The sequence below is a fragment of the Anser cygnoides genome, chromosome 10, assembly GCF_040182565.1.
Source record: "Anser cygnoides isolate HZ-2024a breed goose chromosome 10, Taihu_goose_T2T_genome, whole genome shotgun sequence".
NCBI classification, from domain to species: domain Eukaryota; kingdom Metazoa; phylum Chordata; class Aves; order Anseriformes; family Anatidae; genus Anser; species Anser cygnoides.
In genome coordinates this window covers 5,838,439-5,855,392 of record NC_089882.1, presented here as the reverse complement: position 1 = coordinate 5,855,392, position 16,954 = coordinate 5,838,439, and the positions used below count along the sequence as shown (strand labels likewise).

The following is a 16,954-nucleotide window of genomic DNA, read 5'->3' as shown; positions in this document are numbered from 1 at the left end:
TTTTTGATCTACTCATTTAAGACTTAATATGATGGGAAGAGGAGTAGACAGCAAAAAATGAGACCAGACTTTGTTAAAATGGAAATATCATTCAGCATCTACTTAGCAGCCCAGCTAGCTACTTAGCAGAAATGGCACAGGAGTATATACAGCTGAAAGGAATGTCAAAAGAAGTAAAAACACCTAGAGGAGCACAGCACACAGCAAAACCGTGTTTTTCACACAAAAATTAGATCTTTGCATGAAATGGCAAACTGGCCCTCACTGGAGTACTTTACAGGCACTTTAAAGGAAAACTAAACTTCAAAAGACAAATCACAAGATTTGGCAAAAATTACATTTAATTTTTTTCCCTCTGAACAGCACTCTGAGCTGTGTATCCAATTCTAATTGGCATGTGAGAAGCCATGTGCCTCTTTCATTCATATCCTACAGAATGAAAGGAAATTAATTTTTAATGGTTTTCCAGGCAAGAAATAATTTTTCACCCAAGCGCCACTCAGCTGAAAGTTTATAAAAAGATTAGAGCTTCTGCAAGTGCTAATTAGAAACGATTATAGTTTGATTGACCTGCCTTCGCGCTAAAATATCTTGTCGCATTTGCACTGCCCCTACAAAATGGAGATCATTATTTTTTTTTGCACAGGTTTAATTTGAAAGTGCATGCATTTGGATGCAGTCACCAAAGGAAGGGTAGGCATTTTCGTAACTCCATAGCTGGGTATGACCATGCAGCCAGAAAAGCACCATGCCAACAGAATAATTTAACAAAAGGTAAGATAGTGCTGATAAAAAAACACTCAACAAATTAAATTATTAAAATATTTATGGACTGGTTAATGCAAAAAGGGCATCAAATGAAATGGCTTATCATAATTGCATTTAATTTTCTTCAATCAATATTTAAACTCCTTCCATTACCATAATTTCGCAGAAACAACGTGTGTGTGAACAATTAACATTCTCAGGAATATTCCCAAGAGTTAAACTTTTGTTATACCAGGAAATTTTTACTGTTGGAAACAGCCAACTATCCTAGTCATGCAGCATGTCTCCTCCAGTGAAACAGAGCCAAAAAGTTTATTCCTAGGTAACAAGAGAGGTTGAATTAATTTATCACAAGGAAGCCAACATGGATTTGTTCCAAAAAGACGGAGCAGTTAGTGCAGTAGGAAGCAAAACCTTGCGACAGAGCTTGACTTCAGTAAGACGTCTGAGATATGCCACAAGAGTCTCATAAGAAAGACAAGTACATACCGTCAACAATGAAAATACACCCCATATAGCTATTCTCCCATTTTACAACAAAGATACCAAGGCGTCAATGTTTTGCTGTTGAACAGAGAGGGCTTGAGTAAGTAGTGTGATGGGAGGGCCATCGGTGGTGCATCGCTCTGGCTAAGGTTCAATACTCTATCACAACCACTACAAATAGTGAATAAATAAATGCATAAATAAAAAAGGTGATAGAGAGTACACCTACAGTTTTGAACGGGACCACAACCTCTGTGTATGGTCTTGTTAAAGACTAGAAAACTACTACATTTTATGAGATCTGCTAGGGGATGAGAGTGATCATAAGAACGGGGGAAAGCATGAAGTAGGTATCAATTCAGGAACAGTAGGAAAAAAATGAAAAAGATCTACATTTTCAGCTTTATACCACATTCTAAAGTTTGGGAAGTCACAGTATTAGTTCTGGTATTTATTGAGATACTTGTTTTCCTTCAACTCAAAATATTATTTTATTCTAAAACAAAACAAAACAAACAAAAAACCACCACCACCACCAACAAAAAAAAACAAAAACAAAAACAAACATAAAACCCACAAGATATTATTCTTAACATTCAACGGGGATGGACAGGTCTGTATACCCAGCAGGACAAAAAGCAGCTTGATTTCTTTATCATTATACTGGATTAAGAGTAAATTCACTGGAATCAGTCATTATGATTATGAAAACCACGCAAAGTGTATTTCACTTTAATCAGATCCTTCAACAGCCTATGAATAAGCACTCCTGGAAACCTAATTTCCCATTCAACATACATTTTCATTGACTCTCTTAAACCCAGAGCATTTTGTTACCAGTGCCCCACAGCCACTATCTCATTCTATATTTGCTGTACTTTACAAGATTGTATTCTGATTTTCCCCCCAAATTTGTATTAAACAACTTGTTCTATGATTTATTATGTTTACACCCCTTGCTTGTTGCTGATCTTACAGCACCTCAAGGGATATAAATTCACTCCCTTTCTGTCAATTACAAATTTTCAGTTGATTTTCTGTTATGAATGAAAATAATACGTCTCTCCTGGGCTTCCTTAGAGATCTAAGCCTTTGCTTTCTAATGCATTTTTTCCTTATTTGGAGACCATACATGGATAAGGTACTGGAAATTACAGTTATTACTCAATTTTTATTTGTTTACTACATCATGGTCGGCTTCTACTCTTTATTTAGTATTATTTGATTATTATTTACTGTGCAGTTTACCAGCCACAACATGCTCATACTGTTCTAGGCCCTTTGTGCACTTAAATGTTCAATTAAAAAAAACTCATAAAATTGCCTGTCACTTTTAAACTGAAATTTTATAAGATTCAACAATTAAATCACCACAACTGTTGTGGTCTGCCATGGTCATTTCCTGCCATCTGCAAGCCTTGAGAAAACTTCCTATGCAAGAAAAATGTAACGTTGCTAAAGGAACATAGGGGGGAGGAAAGCCCCACACATTTAGTAGCTTTTAACCAGGTTCAAAACTAGGTCTTAAGTACATCTAAATGATTTTGAAAAAAAATTACTTTTAATTATACTGCACATTTCCTTTCTAAGACAGACCAGCACGTCAGTGGGGAACCACTGAATGGAACTGGAATTATTTTATTTTTAATGAACAGAATGTTAGAGTCAATATAGGTTTGGGGAATCTATAAATGAATTCAGGAAGTCGGCACAGCAAAAGCTAGAAAACAACAGTGGAGATAGGCCTGCAACAAAGGAGCAGGATCATTCATAAAGCTGGTTTGATACACTAAAGCCTAGGGTCTGAAGGTTTTCTCTGCTCATCATTCCCCCACTGTCTCTTAATCCTTTTCTTCTGGACCACCACTCCTTTACACCTATTTAATACGCATCAGCTAGTTCCCTAATTCACACCTTAAATGAGATTTCTAAGACAGCCAGAAGTAAATGATATGAATAATATTGTTCTGAAACTGATTGAAAGTTCTTATTTTCAAAATTGATTACATTTTGGTTACAGAAGCTGATGTTTCCATAAGTAATCCGGAAAAGAAATGGATGTATTTGATTTTGGAGTGCACTGAGCTGACTCAACAACATTTAGGGGTTCTGTTGTTTTTTTGTTGCTGTTGTTTTTGGTTGTTTTCATTTTTAACAAAAGAAGTTTCATGGCCTTCATTGAGCCTGAAATCCGTATTATTTCATGAAGTCCTACAATTTAGATTTTAAAATATTCTGTGCTAGAGACATAATAGGAAGCTGAAGTATCTTGCTATTTTCTCTTCAATTACAATTCCACCTAAACCACAGGATTGCATATGCCTTCAAAAAACTGTTTGTAAGGGAGTAATCAGAGAAAATTTAGTAATGATACCAACTGCAACTAAAGACATGGAAATCTGGAAGAAAACCCGAGTATTTTGAAATTACCTACCTCAGAGTTAAAATTAAAAGTAATGGGAAAGCAACACTGATTCTGAGAGGATAATGACAAATTACGTAATTACGAACGAAACCAATTAGTTTGTCGTTTGGCCCAGCCTCAGCTGAAAGTGTGAAGAACACGGCACCTCGCGGCCATAGGCCGCAGCGTCCATCTGCCAGCATGGCCCTGTGTGGGGAATGCCCTACCAATGGGACACTAATTAATTAAAGGTAGGGAGTTAATCTGCATGAGGTAAACATGCGTTGAACCCCCTAAAGATGCTCTTTTCTGGAAGAAAACCACCTCGCTGCAGCTTAATCCTGAGGGGACTGCACTACTGCGAGGTTAGGCCGCTGTACTTCTGGAGGCCCCGGCACTATCATGCGCTTTATCTTGTATATGCTAGCTTCAAACTTCTCAGTAACTACCTCTCATTTCTTAAAGTAGATAGAATTTGCCTAAGTATTTTGCTCACTAGAATGAAGAAAACTGTATTTCTGCAACACGTAGAGACCACCTCTGGCATTGCCTGAGTCAATGAGTATCTGGTTAAAAGAGTTGTAACACTCACCATACTAGATGAAAAAAGTTTGGAGTACAAGAGCTGCTGAAATTACCCCCAAAACTTTTAGAATAACTCTCTTCTTTTGCTTAAAGATATTTTTTGTTTATATAAAATGTAAATTGTAAGATGGGAATCTGAGTCCAACTACAAAAAGTGAAGAACATATCCTCAGAAACTCATTTTATTCCAGAGTATAATGGGAAATACTCTGATTTGAAACTAATGTACACCATTAATCTTTCTGGCATAAAAGGTGAATTATTTTGTAGATAAAATATAAAAGATCAATTTTCAGCATGCTGTGCAGGTAATTAGGCATGCAACTTCTGTGTATGGAATAACCCACAACAATGAGAGCAGTGCCAGAGACCTATGTAATGTCTTGCAATTTCAATCTACACATTTAATAAGAATATTGAAATGTTTCAGCTTGAAGTGGGATCCTTGCAATTTCAGCTAGCACCTAATTTTCATTTTTAAATGGAATATGGTAACAGTCTGCTTTTTTGATTCTGAAATGAGCTAGCATGAAGTAAAAAAAAAAAAAAAAAAGAAAAAAAAAAAGATGCAGTTCCTTGAATGTAGTTACATCAGGAATTGTATTTTTCTCTACTATGCCACAGCTATAGGCTGATGTAGTGGCGATCAGACAAACCAGGTGGTTACGTCAGCACGGCTGCCACCAGTGACAAAGCTCCAGCACCATAAAATGGCCCATAAAGAAAGGTCTGTCCTTCTCTGTACTCAACATTTTGCACAGTTTTTCCTAAAGACTTTCAAAGCAACACCAAAAGCAAAGCACACAACTGTAACTGAAGTGTAGACGTTTCTAAGCTCATCCTTGGGAAACACAGATATTCAAGACTGGCAGCATTCTTTTCCTTATTAATACAAAAGAAAAACTCACGTTAAGTACATTTCCAAACAGCATAACCACTGGAAAAGCAGCTCAGCAATACGGCCTTGCCTGCTGCCTTTTTCTTGCCCCCGTCCTTGCCCCCTCCTGTCACACGTGTGATTTGACCATTAGCTAGTGCTAAGTTTCAAACCAAACGTGACCTTGTAATACAGAAGTGCTCCTTAACTGGCAGGTTAAATGTTGCTTGGTGCTCTGAAGGAAATCCAGACACTAATGGAAAAGTCTAACAAAATGCTTTCCTGCATTGGGCTGAATAAAATCACAATTTCTTTTGCCCTGTAGCTGTGAGGGATGATGGATTAGTTTCTCTTTATCACATTTCGAAACTAATTGTTTCAGACTAGCAATGTCATTCAAAATGTACTGGCTCTGATCAAATTGTTCATACTCTGGACGTATGCACAAAAGTAAGAAACTGCATTAGGAAGCAATATTTAAGCATATACCCATTAGCCATATCCATTTCAAATGACAAATTATTCTTTTAATCACCTCCCTAGAACTTTATATGCAATTGCTCAGAGCATTTTCTAACAGCTCTGTTGTGCCTTCTCAACAGTTGAAAGTATTTTAAATTGCTTCTTGCGTATAACAACTGAGGATAAAAAGATGACAGTTTAGCTTGTTGTTCAAATATAACACATCTGATTTATTCTAAATGTTAAATACTAGTGACATAAACTAAGAAAAATACACAAGTGTAAATTTTCAAAGAAATATTCTAATGTTTATAGTGGTAGTAGTAATTAGTGGCCAACTTCTTTGAGTAGTCTTGAACTCGTTTAGGAGAAGTTACTTGGTAAACCCTTGTGAAAAACAATTACTTTCTGTACTCTTGTTAACAACGCAATGATCAGCTCTGAGTGTGGGCTGGGATTGTAGCCACTCCCTCCTGCCATTTTCTAATCAATTATCCTATTTCTAAAGGAAAAATTAAAATATTTTAGTAGAGAAGATAAAAGTGAGAGAAAAATCCACAGAAACAACCTAGGGATAAAAACAATTCTGGAAGAGAAGAGGCACAAACCCATTTATGCATATGCATTTAACATGGAGTTAAAAAAGAGTTCTGTAAAGAATCTGGAGTGGTACTTGGCTTGTCTAGTTTGCCCTTTCCCAAACTGGAATCATGCATCTGCTGCTGCAGGTTTCTTAGGCCGGTTATAGACATTCACACTAGCTTAAAAGCACGTAGCATACAGTAGCTGCACATGTTGCACAAATACATAAATAACGATATACTAATTTCGGTCTGTTTTACTTCAGCCTGGAACACAGGCATACCAACAGAAAAGGTGCATTAGCAAGACTGGATTAGATAAAGTGCAGAACATGGAGAAAGCGTCTCTCTGTAGCATTGGTTTGTTACTGGCGGTGAGAATAAGGCTTCGACAGAGAGAAATCATTGTAAACTCCAGCTGTGAACATGTATTATTGTCTCTTGTATGGACAAATATAATTGTCTCTCAGGTACCATTTGATTTCAAACTGTCAGCTGGAATTTGTGCCGCTGCTGATGACGACACCAGAAGGGCTATTGCAAAACATATATATTTTTAATAAAAACACCATTTCTCCTTGGCAGATTGAGAACGGCTTGAGAACGCTGTGGAACAATTTTTAAGGCCACTGCTTTTACAATATTCAACTTGCTATTCTCCTTAGAATGCATTTTTGAGCAAAAACCTCATAATGTGCTTACTGCAAGGATGATTTATTGTTCATGCCCAGATGAGTGTCACCCACAATCTGCAACAAAAGCAAAAGTAGATGTGCAAAGACAGGCTGCTTTGCACCTACTGAAAACACACAGATGGGCAGGAGAAAAACTATTCTGGAGTTCTATCAGCTTGGTGTTGCCTTGTTTTAAAGGTATGAAATGTTTACAAAGCCAGCAAAATTAATTCAATACATAGCTCCTTGAAAAAAATCACACATTGTGATTCAAGAGTTGTGGAAAAGAAATAAATAGTCAAAGCCTCAAAATATTTCTGGCGTTTGAGATACTTTCCATGCTATGTTATTCATGAAGTACGGTCTTGCTGGAACTTGCAGGTCTCCAAATGGCAGTACAGAGACATGAGCAAAAATTTGCAAGTCTAAATACTAATTTGCAACAGACATGACATTATTCACTGAATGATTTGTCATACCAAGCAGTGGGCAATAAATTGGGATCTATTTCTCAGTGATCTAATATTGTTTCAAACCAGCATGTCACAGCTTTAAAATAATAAGCCGTGAGCTAGACTGATCACTATCATTCAAATATGGCCTCATTTATCAATTAAGTCTTCATTTGTCAGGGCATGATATTAAGATGGAGAACATTTTTTCTTCTTTATTTATGTAGAAATATCCTTGCCATATTGGAGGAAATAGGAACACACGTCACACAAGGCTAATCATGAATACAAAACAAGTGGAATTTCCTCCCAGAGCTGTAAGCAACAGCTTGTTGGCTCCACAACGTTCTTGCCATTTACTTAAGATCTTGTGGGTTATGTTCATATCTCATATTGTATCCATCAACACAGAACTAATTCCTAGCTTTTTGGGCAAGTCCGAATGCCTTGGAAAGTGTAAGTAACTATCAAGAAAATCTTTACCTCTACCTTTATCATAATTTTCTCTGTGTATAAAGCAGTCCTGAAATCAACCCAGACAACAGTGAGAACACTACGCAACACTGCCTTCTCCAAAGATTCTGTGATTCTGTAATAAAAACCACCTCAAACGAGTAACATCTTCTGAAATCCAAAATCATTGTTAAATTAGTAAAATTGACTGTATTAAACTAATAGAAAACATAATGTTAAGACAATAGAAATCATAATGCCTGAAGTCAAAACTACATGATAATCAACACAAACGTAGAATAGCATTAATAGGTAATACCCTAAAGGAACTTCCAGATTTGCTTTACTCGGGGCTTTGTCAGTCCTTAGATACCGAATTTGGAACAAAATCAATAGTAGAGAAAAATCATTTTTAGATCTCCATATGCCTAGCCTTTTCAATTCTTGGCAGAATAGAAAAAATTAGCATTTCATGATTTTTTTTAAACCTGCTGCACGTTATTATATAAAATTTAATAATAGATACGTTGAGATGTTTGCTACATCAGCACTCCTTGAAAACCATCAAAGACATACCAGTCACACGTTAGAAAGTCAAAACAGCTGTATAGAGTTCAGTAGAATTTAATGATGATAACAATTGAGAAAGACAGCTGTAGATCTACATAAATCAATTTTAGATGTCATATTACCTTTCAAATATGTGGGGGTCATGACTTGTGAAAAAAAAGTCTTTTAGCAGGTTCCCTCTGACAGAATTAAAAGTATATACATAAATATTGTCGTATCTGGAGAACAATGACCAATGAACACCTTAATTATCCAAAAATCACTGTTCAACTAGAATGCAACTTAACACAAGGATAAGAAAAAAAGCACTTAAATTATTAAAACTTTTTACTTCAGTTTTACTTAGAAGTCCCAAACCAATAGCAATCATTGAGTCACACAGACATCTCCATTCAGTTAGAGCTGTAACACACACACAAACACAAAAAACCACCATAAAGATGGGGAACATCTTCACAAAGTCAGTCATTCACTCCATCTCCCATTCAGTAAATCTCAAACAAGACTGCTAAAACAAGGAATGATAAAAAGGGAAAACGCACTAACTCTTAAGAAAATATTGGAGTGGTTTGTAATGCAGCTTACATTTAACCACAGAACTATAGAACGGATTGGTGCACTCAGCTGGAAGCATCGAACACCCTTTTCCTCTCCCCACACACTAACAGCAAGTTAAATGGAATTTCATTGTTGGTTAAAATAGTAGATGTCCACACCCTCATGGAATTGCAAAAGTACTGTTAATTGCATGAATAATTTGCTCCCCATTGAAATGGATATTCTTATTACTTACATCGATATCTGTAGCTAAGATAAGCCAAAAAATATGCCAAACTGTAGAAGGAAAACAATTTCATTTTTCCATACTACAGATTGCTGTTTCTTCTGGGATGAACATTGGTTTATATTGTATATGCTTATGTTGTATATAGAGGAATAATCACAATTTAATCAAATCTCTTCTCAAAAGCTTCTTAAACCCAAGTGCAAATCCCCATCAAGCTAACAAGAACTTAGAAATTGCGAGAGGCAGCAAAATATACAAGAACAATATTTTGGAGGCTAAAGGGAGAGAGAAAACAAGGTACTTGAGAAGGTTTTCAGAATTAGTATTGTACAGAATTTGTGCACTTATTTGATAGCTTGGTACAACAAATACAGAATCAAATAATAATAAATAATAGTAATGATCAGCCTACAGATGTGGAAAGGGCTGAACAGCCATCAGAACCCCAAATAGCTCAGGTCAACTGTTTCTAAACTATCCCAGACAGATTAAGTCATTCTTAAAAACAACAAACAAAACCATCTATGCTCCCCCCCCAAACACACAAACAATTTCAGTGAAGAAGGATTTCTTCCACGCTGTTCCACGCCTCCAGAAAACTTCAATGGTTAATGCTCCAATTCACGCACACAAACCTGAGGATTCTCAATTCTATTTGATAATTCATGGAGCAATTTTTTACACATGAATAACACCGTTAGTGTGGGGGTGTCAATCAAATCCCATCTGCTGACTGTGAAGGAAATCCTCACCTCTCCCACCTGTTGATTTGAATCTCGGCTCTGAGCAACGTGAGCATGTTTTGCACTGCCTCCTCTTTAACACCTCAAACGTTCATAGTGCAGAGCTGTAGTTAGTTACGTGGCCACCTCTGCACGCACACACGCATGGCATGCGAGCGTGGGAATGGTTGGGGTGATTCAGGCTCTGGACTGCACATAGAAGCAAAATTTAATCATTCTAATTCTTACAGATAGAGAGGGGAATGACCCATTTTCTCAGCAGCTAAGAGACAAAGCTGTTGTAAGGCCATAAAGATGATTTAAGAGTACATATCGGTTTGGAGAGAGAAAAATTCTGCAAGCTCAGACGGTTGTAAAATTGCCACTTTATGGCTGTGTCTGCTCTGCCAAACTTAAGAGGCCACAATACCTGCATTATTGTATTCACAATGTTTAGCTTATATTACTGGGTCTTTGCAATCAAGTCTAATGTTTAATGTCACCGAGCTTCGATAATGAGACTCTTTATCAATAAAAAAACAAAGAAGACAACAACAAAAAACAAACAAAAATAGTTATTTCCAAATATTACAGGAGGCTCAATAATAATTAGTTGAAAACTGAAGACAGATAAAAGATAAAATGTCCTTGCAACTTCTGGTTCCCAAAGAATCCATATAACCGGTTTTCTCTTCCCCCTCGAGACGGCAATATTTTAATTATATCAGCATCATTGCATTACGCTACAAAATGCCTTAGTTTCAAGAAAACATGCGCATACTAGAATAACAACAGACAAGAACCAAATCTTTGCAACTGTCTGGCCATAGAGAAAACTAGATTCACTGAGGCTCGGCAATTGTAAAATTGGGTAGAATTTAACTCCAGAAAAGACTCAGTTAATTACTGGAAATATCATAAAGATCGGACATGGTAAATGCACAGTAATTGCTGCGGACAGAAAGACATTTCAAGATAAAAGTAAATTCTCCTGGGTGCTGCCCTCCTACTTCTTCTCCACTAGCTTTGGGTTTGTTTTCTTTCTGTTTGCATTTACTTCAGGAAAGCTGGTTTCACTCTCGCTCTCCGTGATGGAACTCCCTGCCAGGTTTCTGTAGTGGCACAGAGACATTTCCCCGTCCCGACAACCGGCCCCGGTGGAAGCAGAAAGCCGCGGGTGCCCCTTACCTCCCGCGCGAGGCGGCGTGCCGCACAGCAGCACGACTCCCTGCCCCTCTCGCACCGACACCGCGCTCCTCATCTTCGTCCGGGAACTCTCGGGATCTGTTTTTGAAAAAAAAGATGAGCTGGATGTTAGGAGACAGAAAGGCAAAGTACACAGGGTTTCACGTTCTCTAGCTCTTGGTATCAAGTCTCGGGATGCCAAGAGGTTCGGTGATTTCAGCGGCTCACGGCAGAAGAAATGGCTGTTCCACACAAGCAAGGATGACAGAATTGGGACTGAAGTGAAATAATTTACAAGAACATAATGGACAGATCCTATGGGTAACTTTGTTCTTACGCTAGGCTTACGCCACCCTAATTATGCTAATTAAAAAGGAGTCATAAAAACAGGTCTTCAAGCCACTGTTTCTTCTGAAATGAAGGCTCTGATGAAAATAGCATCACAATCCTACTGAGCTCCTCTAACCAACTGTATGTTAACGTTAATAACGCAGCTATAGGGAAGAAGGATGCATGTCTTTAAACAGAAAAAAAAAACCCTCAACCACCTCCCCGCGGGCAGCATTGCCAAGCTAATCCTTTGCAGCACGGCTAAGGCAAGCGCCTTGCTCCTCAGCGTCCTGACCCAGCGCCCGGCCTGGTTTCAGGTCTCCTGGGACCGTTTTAAGCCGTATAAGAGGGGAAACAATTGCTGCTGGCTATGCACAAATGCAAAATTGTAGAGCAGCGGGATTTGTTACAACTTTAGCTTTCACTCTAAACTTATGACTCGAGATCCAAAAAAGTATGGCCTCATTATAACCCTGAATTAAGCTGGATATAACCATCAATACACACTGACAGTGAGGTTCTACCCTAAGAGAGACTTTTCCCCGAATAATCTCATAATAAAGCCAAACAGAACACAATTCAAACAGCAGTAAGTCAGCTAGTAACCTAAAACAAAGTTTTGTCTATAACTTTGTAAAGGATATTAATACATACAGATGCTCAAAAACCGCGAGGTGTCCTTAAAATAAGTCTGGCTTTATAACAAAGCATAACAGCAGTGAATTGACCAGCAATAGCCATTTCCCAAAACGTAATATTTTTTAATATTGAAAAGCAACAGCTGCTACAGCCAGCACACAGTGATTAGAATTTCAATGCTTCATTAAAAAAAAAAATACATTTATTGTCACAATAAGATACTGTTCTGCTATTCTCTGTTACTAAACATAGGAGGGTTTCTTAAAAGGGCTGCTTTCAGCTTTCCAGCCGAATTTATCTGCAAATACATCTCAAGGACCAATGTCTTCTCTCACATAATAAGTTTGGGTCCTTCAGCTGGACGTGTTTTGGAGTTCGCAAACAACCACAACTGAAGTGATATCTCTGAGAGATCAAAATAGTCTGCCCCACAATTTGTTTCAGGCCTGGTAAGCATCCTTCTCTTCCCTCCATCACAATATAAACTCCATAGCCCTCCTGAACGATTGCACTGTGTCATGAAGTGGGGAACAAAGAGCACCCCCAGTACCTACATCCCTGCTGGCAGCAAAAGGATGGCTACGAAAGTCCATGCTGGGTTGTGGAGCACCAACCAGAACGGGTAAAGATTTCCAATGACACCTTCACTTGCAGCCTTGAGACTTTTCCCTACGTGGATGATAGACCTTTGTTTGCTGGCATACCCCAGAGCAGGAGAGACACGCTACTCCTTATTTGGACAAAACCATCTATGCAATTTGGATTTTAAAACTCACAAGTATATGTAATTAATGCATAAAATGAACAGACTGGATTTTACCCCCTTACAACACAACCGCTGCAAGTCATAAATCTTACGTATTACTTCTGTAATTAATATGAACTAGTTTATCGCTACCTTCTGAGTGTGTACATTCATTTATTGCAAATGTAGCTCTTTAGAAACACAGCTGTCTCTGCGTCCAACGAGCCGTACGGGCACCACGGGACTAGGCTGGAGCAAGCGGGAAGGGAGCGACCTGGGGAACGCATGCTCCAACGGGCATGTTATGACCCCGCAGGCATCCTGCTGCAACCCGGTCTGATCTGCTGCAAGTTTGGGCTGCAGCAGTTACTCATCATTGACTGCAGGTGAAGACCGCTGCCACGGGGAAACAGTTTTTTTGGGAAACATGGGGCAAGCAGAATCCATCAAGAAAACAAAGAATATAAGCCCTATTACAATGAAAGAATGATTTTTCGTTAATTAGCAGGAAGTTCTCCACCGCACCTTGCAGAGTGCTTGAATTACCAGACTAATCAGACAGCTGCAGAAATATCATCACTTAATTCATTTAGATACCTTCGTGATCACCAGCACTGGCTGCTGGCACTTCAAAAATAATTATAAATTACCACAGAAAATAGCTCCAACATCCTCTATTAGTATTATGCAATGAAGTCCAAACCTCTGACCTTGGAAAGTGTTCCTTGCTTATATACAAGATTCTGGTCTCATTTTCAGGGGTCTCTGTAGCATATTCAAAATATTATAAAGGTCAAAGCCAGACTTGCTCTGTGGAAGATACATATCTATATATGTTTTTAAATAAAGCCAGTATCCCTGAAGCAGTAACACGAGGGAGTAGTGCTGTGTCTTCTTACAAAACCAATTGCGATTGAATGAAATCATTGGCAAGGAATATTAAGTTCCCAGAAAACTGATGGGGGTAAATAAACTACTGTAAAATGTAGGAAAATAATGGAAAAGATTTTCTTTTACAGTTTGATTTGTTTCTCTGAAATCATGGGCTCTTAGTCCACAACTGTCTTAATAGGTCAAACACAACTGGAAACAAGGAATGAAGGTAAAAACGGGACAGAGGGTGGCTTTGGGAAGTGGCGAGTCACAACACAACTTGCTTTTCAGCATGTTTCTGTGCAGTGATATGCAAGACGAGGGAAGGCTCAGAGCAGGCCCCTGCCTCCTCCTTCAGAAGCAGTGATGGCCGTGTCTTGTGTCACCTCTGGACAAGGAACTCCTGGCTGGAGGAGTGCCCCTGGAGGCGCTGATCATCCAGTATTTACTGACCAAAAAGTGGGGAGAAGGGGTGTTTGCTTTGCTTCGTCTCCTATCTGAACTCCCTTCTCCTCTCCCCTCCCGTGATTTTCTGTTGCATCCCAACACCACATGGGCTGACAAGAGCCCACTCTCCTGTGTCCATCAAAAGCCCGATACAGGTCTGTCTTTCTGCATTTTATCCATTCCTATTTATTGATAGATGAATGTTCTTATTCATCACTCGATTTTTACAAAGGTTTTTATCTATTTCCTCAAGCTGGACATTGAAATTAAGTGTTTTCATTAGCTTCGCTTGCCTATATCTTTTTCTTCCTCCTTGCATTTATTTTGTCCCACTTATTTCCTTTCATCTTAGATGTTATCATTCCAGTAGGAAACAAGCAGCTTTATTATGTAACTTGGCCAGGTAAAGTCTTTAATCTTAACACTGAAAACAGTTTAGTAAAAGTGTTACAAAAATCTGACTATATAGGAAAAATATTCAACTTAAAATTAATCTAGAACACTGTAACTTGAAAAGTAGATGTTTTTATTGCCTTTTTATACTTTGACATTTAGAATAAAGCTTAAAGTTTGCAACTGAGACATTTTGGATTCCTGAAACAGCATTGTCTTCTCCCTTCCCATGCTAATTCCTACATTTGCCTCATTGCTTTAAGTACATGAAGTTGCATCAACTGTTTCAGTGGTACACAGACCACTGCAATAGAATGGAGCAAAAAAAAAAAAGGTGTAGTTCAGGTTTATTGGAAAGTCTTTTCTTCTCTTTAGGCAGCATAATCAAATGCGTTCTTGTTCATATAAACAGCAAGGATATGGAACCTTGATATCCCATTGGTTTCTCTCCTTCCACTTAAATCAGGTTTCAAGCCTTAAGCATGATGCTAAGAGATTTCAGAAATATGGAGCAAAAGTAACACAAGTACCATTTATACTGTTACTACCCTGGAATAAAAAGTTCATCGATACCTGTCATAATTAAAAGATGGGGTATTTAAAATTAGGAGTGGCAGAGCATACAGAACCTGAAGCATGTTGTAGAAGGGAAAATGTGTTCACCTGCTGTCAACAGGTAAGAAAGAATAAAAAAAGTGACGCCCTGGAGATGAGCAGGATTTCCACCAGGTTTCCAAATCCATGTCGTCCAGAAGCAACCAGACATCTAATCACATTTAGATCGATTGATATTTATTGTCAACACAGGTTTATTAGCAATTCTACTATGTTTTGATAACTGCAGAAAAATGGTTCATGCGCTACAAACAGAAGTGTCCCCTGACAGACAGAAAAAAATATTTATTCCATTATTTCATTAGGCTCATTCTTCAATGCAGCAGAACTTGTTAAATATATTTTATGTATAATTTTGTACTGGTATGATGTTCAAGTACCTCAAATGAGCCAGACATCCAAAACTTAACTGTTTCCTTCAGTATATAATCCTAAAGTAGGGACTTTGTTCATGTCAGCACATAATTAAGTACTAATTCACAACTAGGTCAGCTTTATACAAGTCACATTATTTAAAAAGAAATGAAATACTGGTCTCTCAGCTCTCAAGAATAACAGCCTAAGCACGTTGTAATAGCTACGTTGGTAGTGACAGCTTTTGGAGAAAATAAGACAAATCTGTTTCTTTTTTGAAAGTGCTTTCCCACCACCTACATTGCTTACGCACACAGACATTCCCTGCTACTCTATATCCCAAGCTTGGCTCTACCAAGGCATTTCCATGACCATGTATTTTATACCTCGAGACAGATGCTAGCAACTCAATGTATACTTGACATAATTTTAAGCTCCGTAAAAATACTTCTATCTGTTTAGGAAAGGAGTTGGGGATATATGGTTGGTTAGCCAGAGCGCACTGCCTGCAGACCTACTGCACAGGGAACAAGCGCAGTAGAGCTGCACAGGGAGAAAGCCGGTCCTTCTGCTGCCTTCACTGGGTTTTGGGTCAAGCCTGTAAGAATAATGTGGGGAGGAGGGAAAGAACAAAAAAGATCTCTATAATCATCAATTATTTTTGGGAGGTGGAAAAAGAAGAAAAACGTTAACAGCACGAAACTGAACGCTGCTGAAAGCGTGCAGAAACTGTGTGCTTTGTCACTGGAGAAGAAATTTGCTGCCTACCGGAGAACTATCTCCATGGTTTCATTTTTGTCATGCTGGTATTACAGGGAAATCATATAATGTCACAGCAGCCTCTACAAAATCTCTTAATGCCACGACACATTGCTGAACTTTCATTTTATAGAGCATTTATCTGTAGGAAGGTAACTGTACAATGGGTTACGTATACACAGAAATATTCATCAAGCCTCATTTTAGTACGAGAGGAGCAGCTCCCCCATGACTGGCGTACCTCCACGGCACAGGAGCAGACAGGGCACCAGAGCATCGCTCATTTGAATATTGGAGCTCATTATCTCATATCAGCAGAAATATTACTAATAAAATGCAGCAAACTTATCCACAGAGCGGGTGGGACAGGGACGAGGACCTGCAGGTTGTGTCTGTTGTGTGCAACCGGTGTCTGACAGCAAGTCATGCACGATGAGCGGGCTCTAACAGCAGCAGCTCTCAGCAGCAAACTTATTTACAGAACACTCGCCCCCTTCAGCTCCACTTAATCACTTGGGATACAACAAAAAGATGCAACAGGAAACAAACACGGTTACACCAATTAAGTGAGAATCATAAAGCAAAGTCTCTGTTATAAAAACTCACATGAAAACCTAAAAACACATAGGCACAGATACATCAAAGCGGATATGAAATTCCAGGGTACGAGAAGGCGGAAGAGACTGCAGAAATAAGCGAGAAAAAAGGGAAGGAAGAGAGATGAGATAGGTTTGTGGGCTGCGTGGAACAGAAGGAAGAGATCAGAGATAGCAGAGAAAAGGAGCAGTAGGGA

The 16,954-nt window shown here is 38.5% G+C and overlaps 1 protein-coding gene across 3 annotated transcripts in view; it reads right to left on the bottom strand.

The window, feature by feature from the left end:
* The window catches only part of LOC106035491 (contactin-3), a 97,348-nt gene that overhangs the window by 36,330 nt on the left and 44,064 nt on the right, over window positions 1–16,954 (bottom strand). For all 3 annotated transcript variants that reach the window (XM_048071513.2, XM_048071525.2, XM_067003032.1), the window contains exon 3: window positions 11,010–11,105. In XM_048071513.2, coding sequence (XP_047927470.2) covers window positions 11,010–11,105 — 96 coding nt within the window. The remainder of the gene's footprint in view (window positions 1–11,009; window positions 11,106–16,954) is intronic.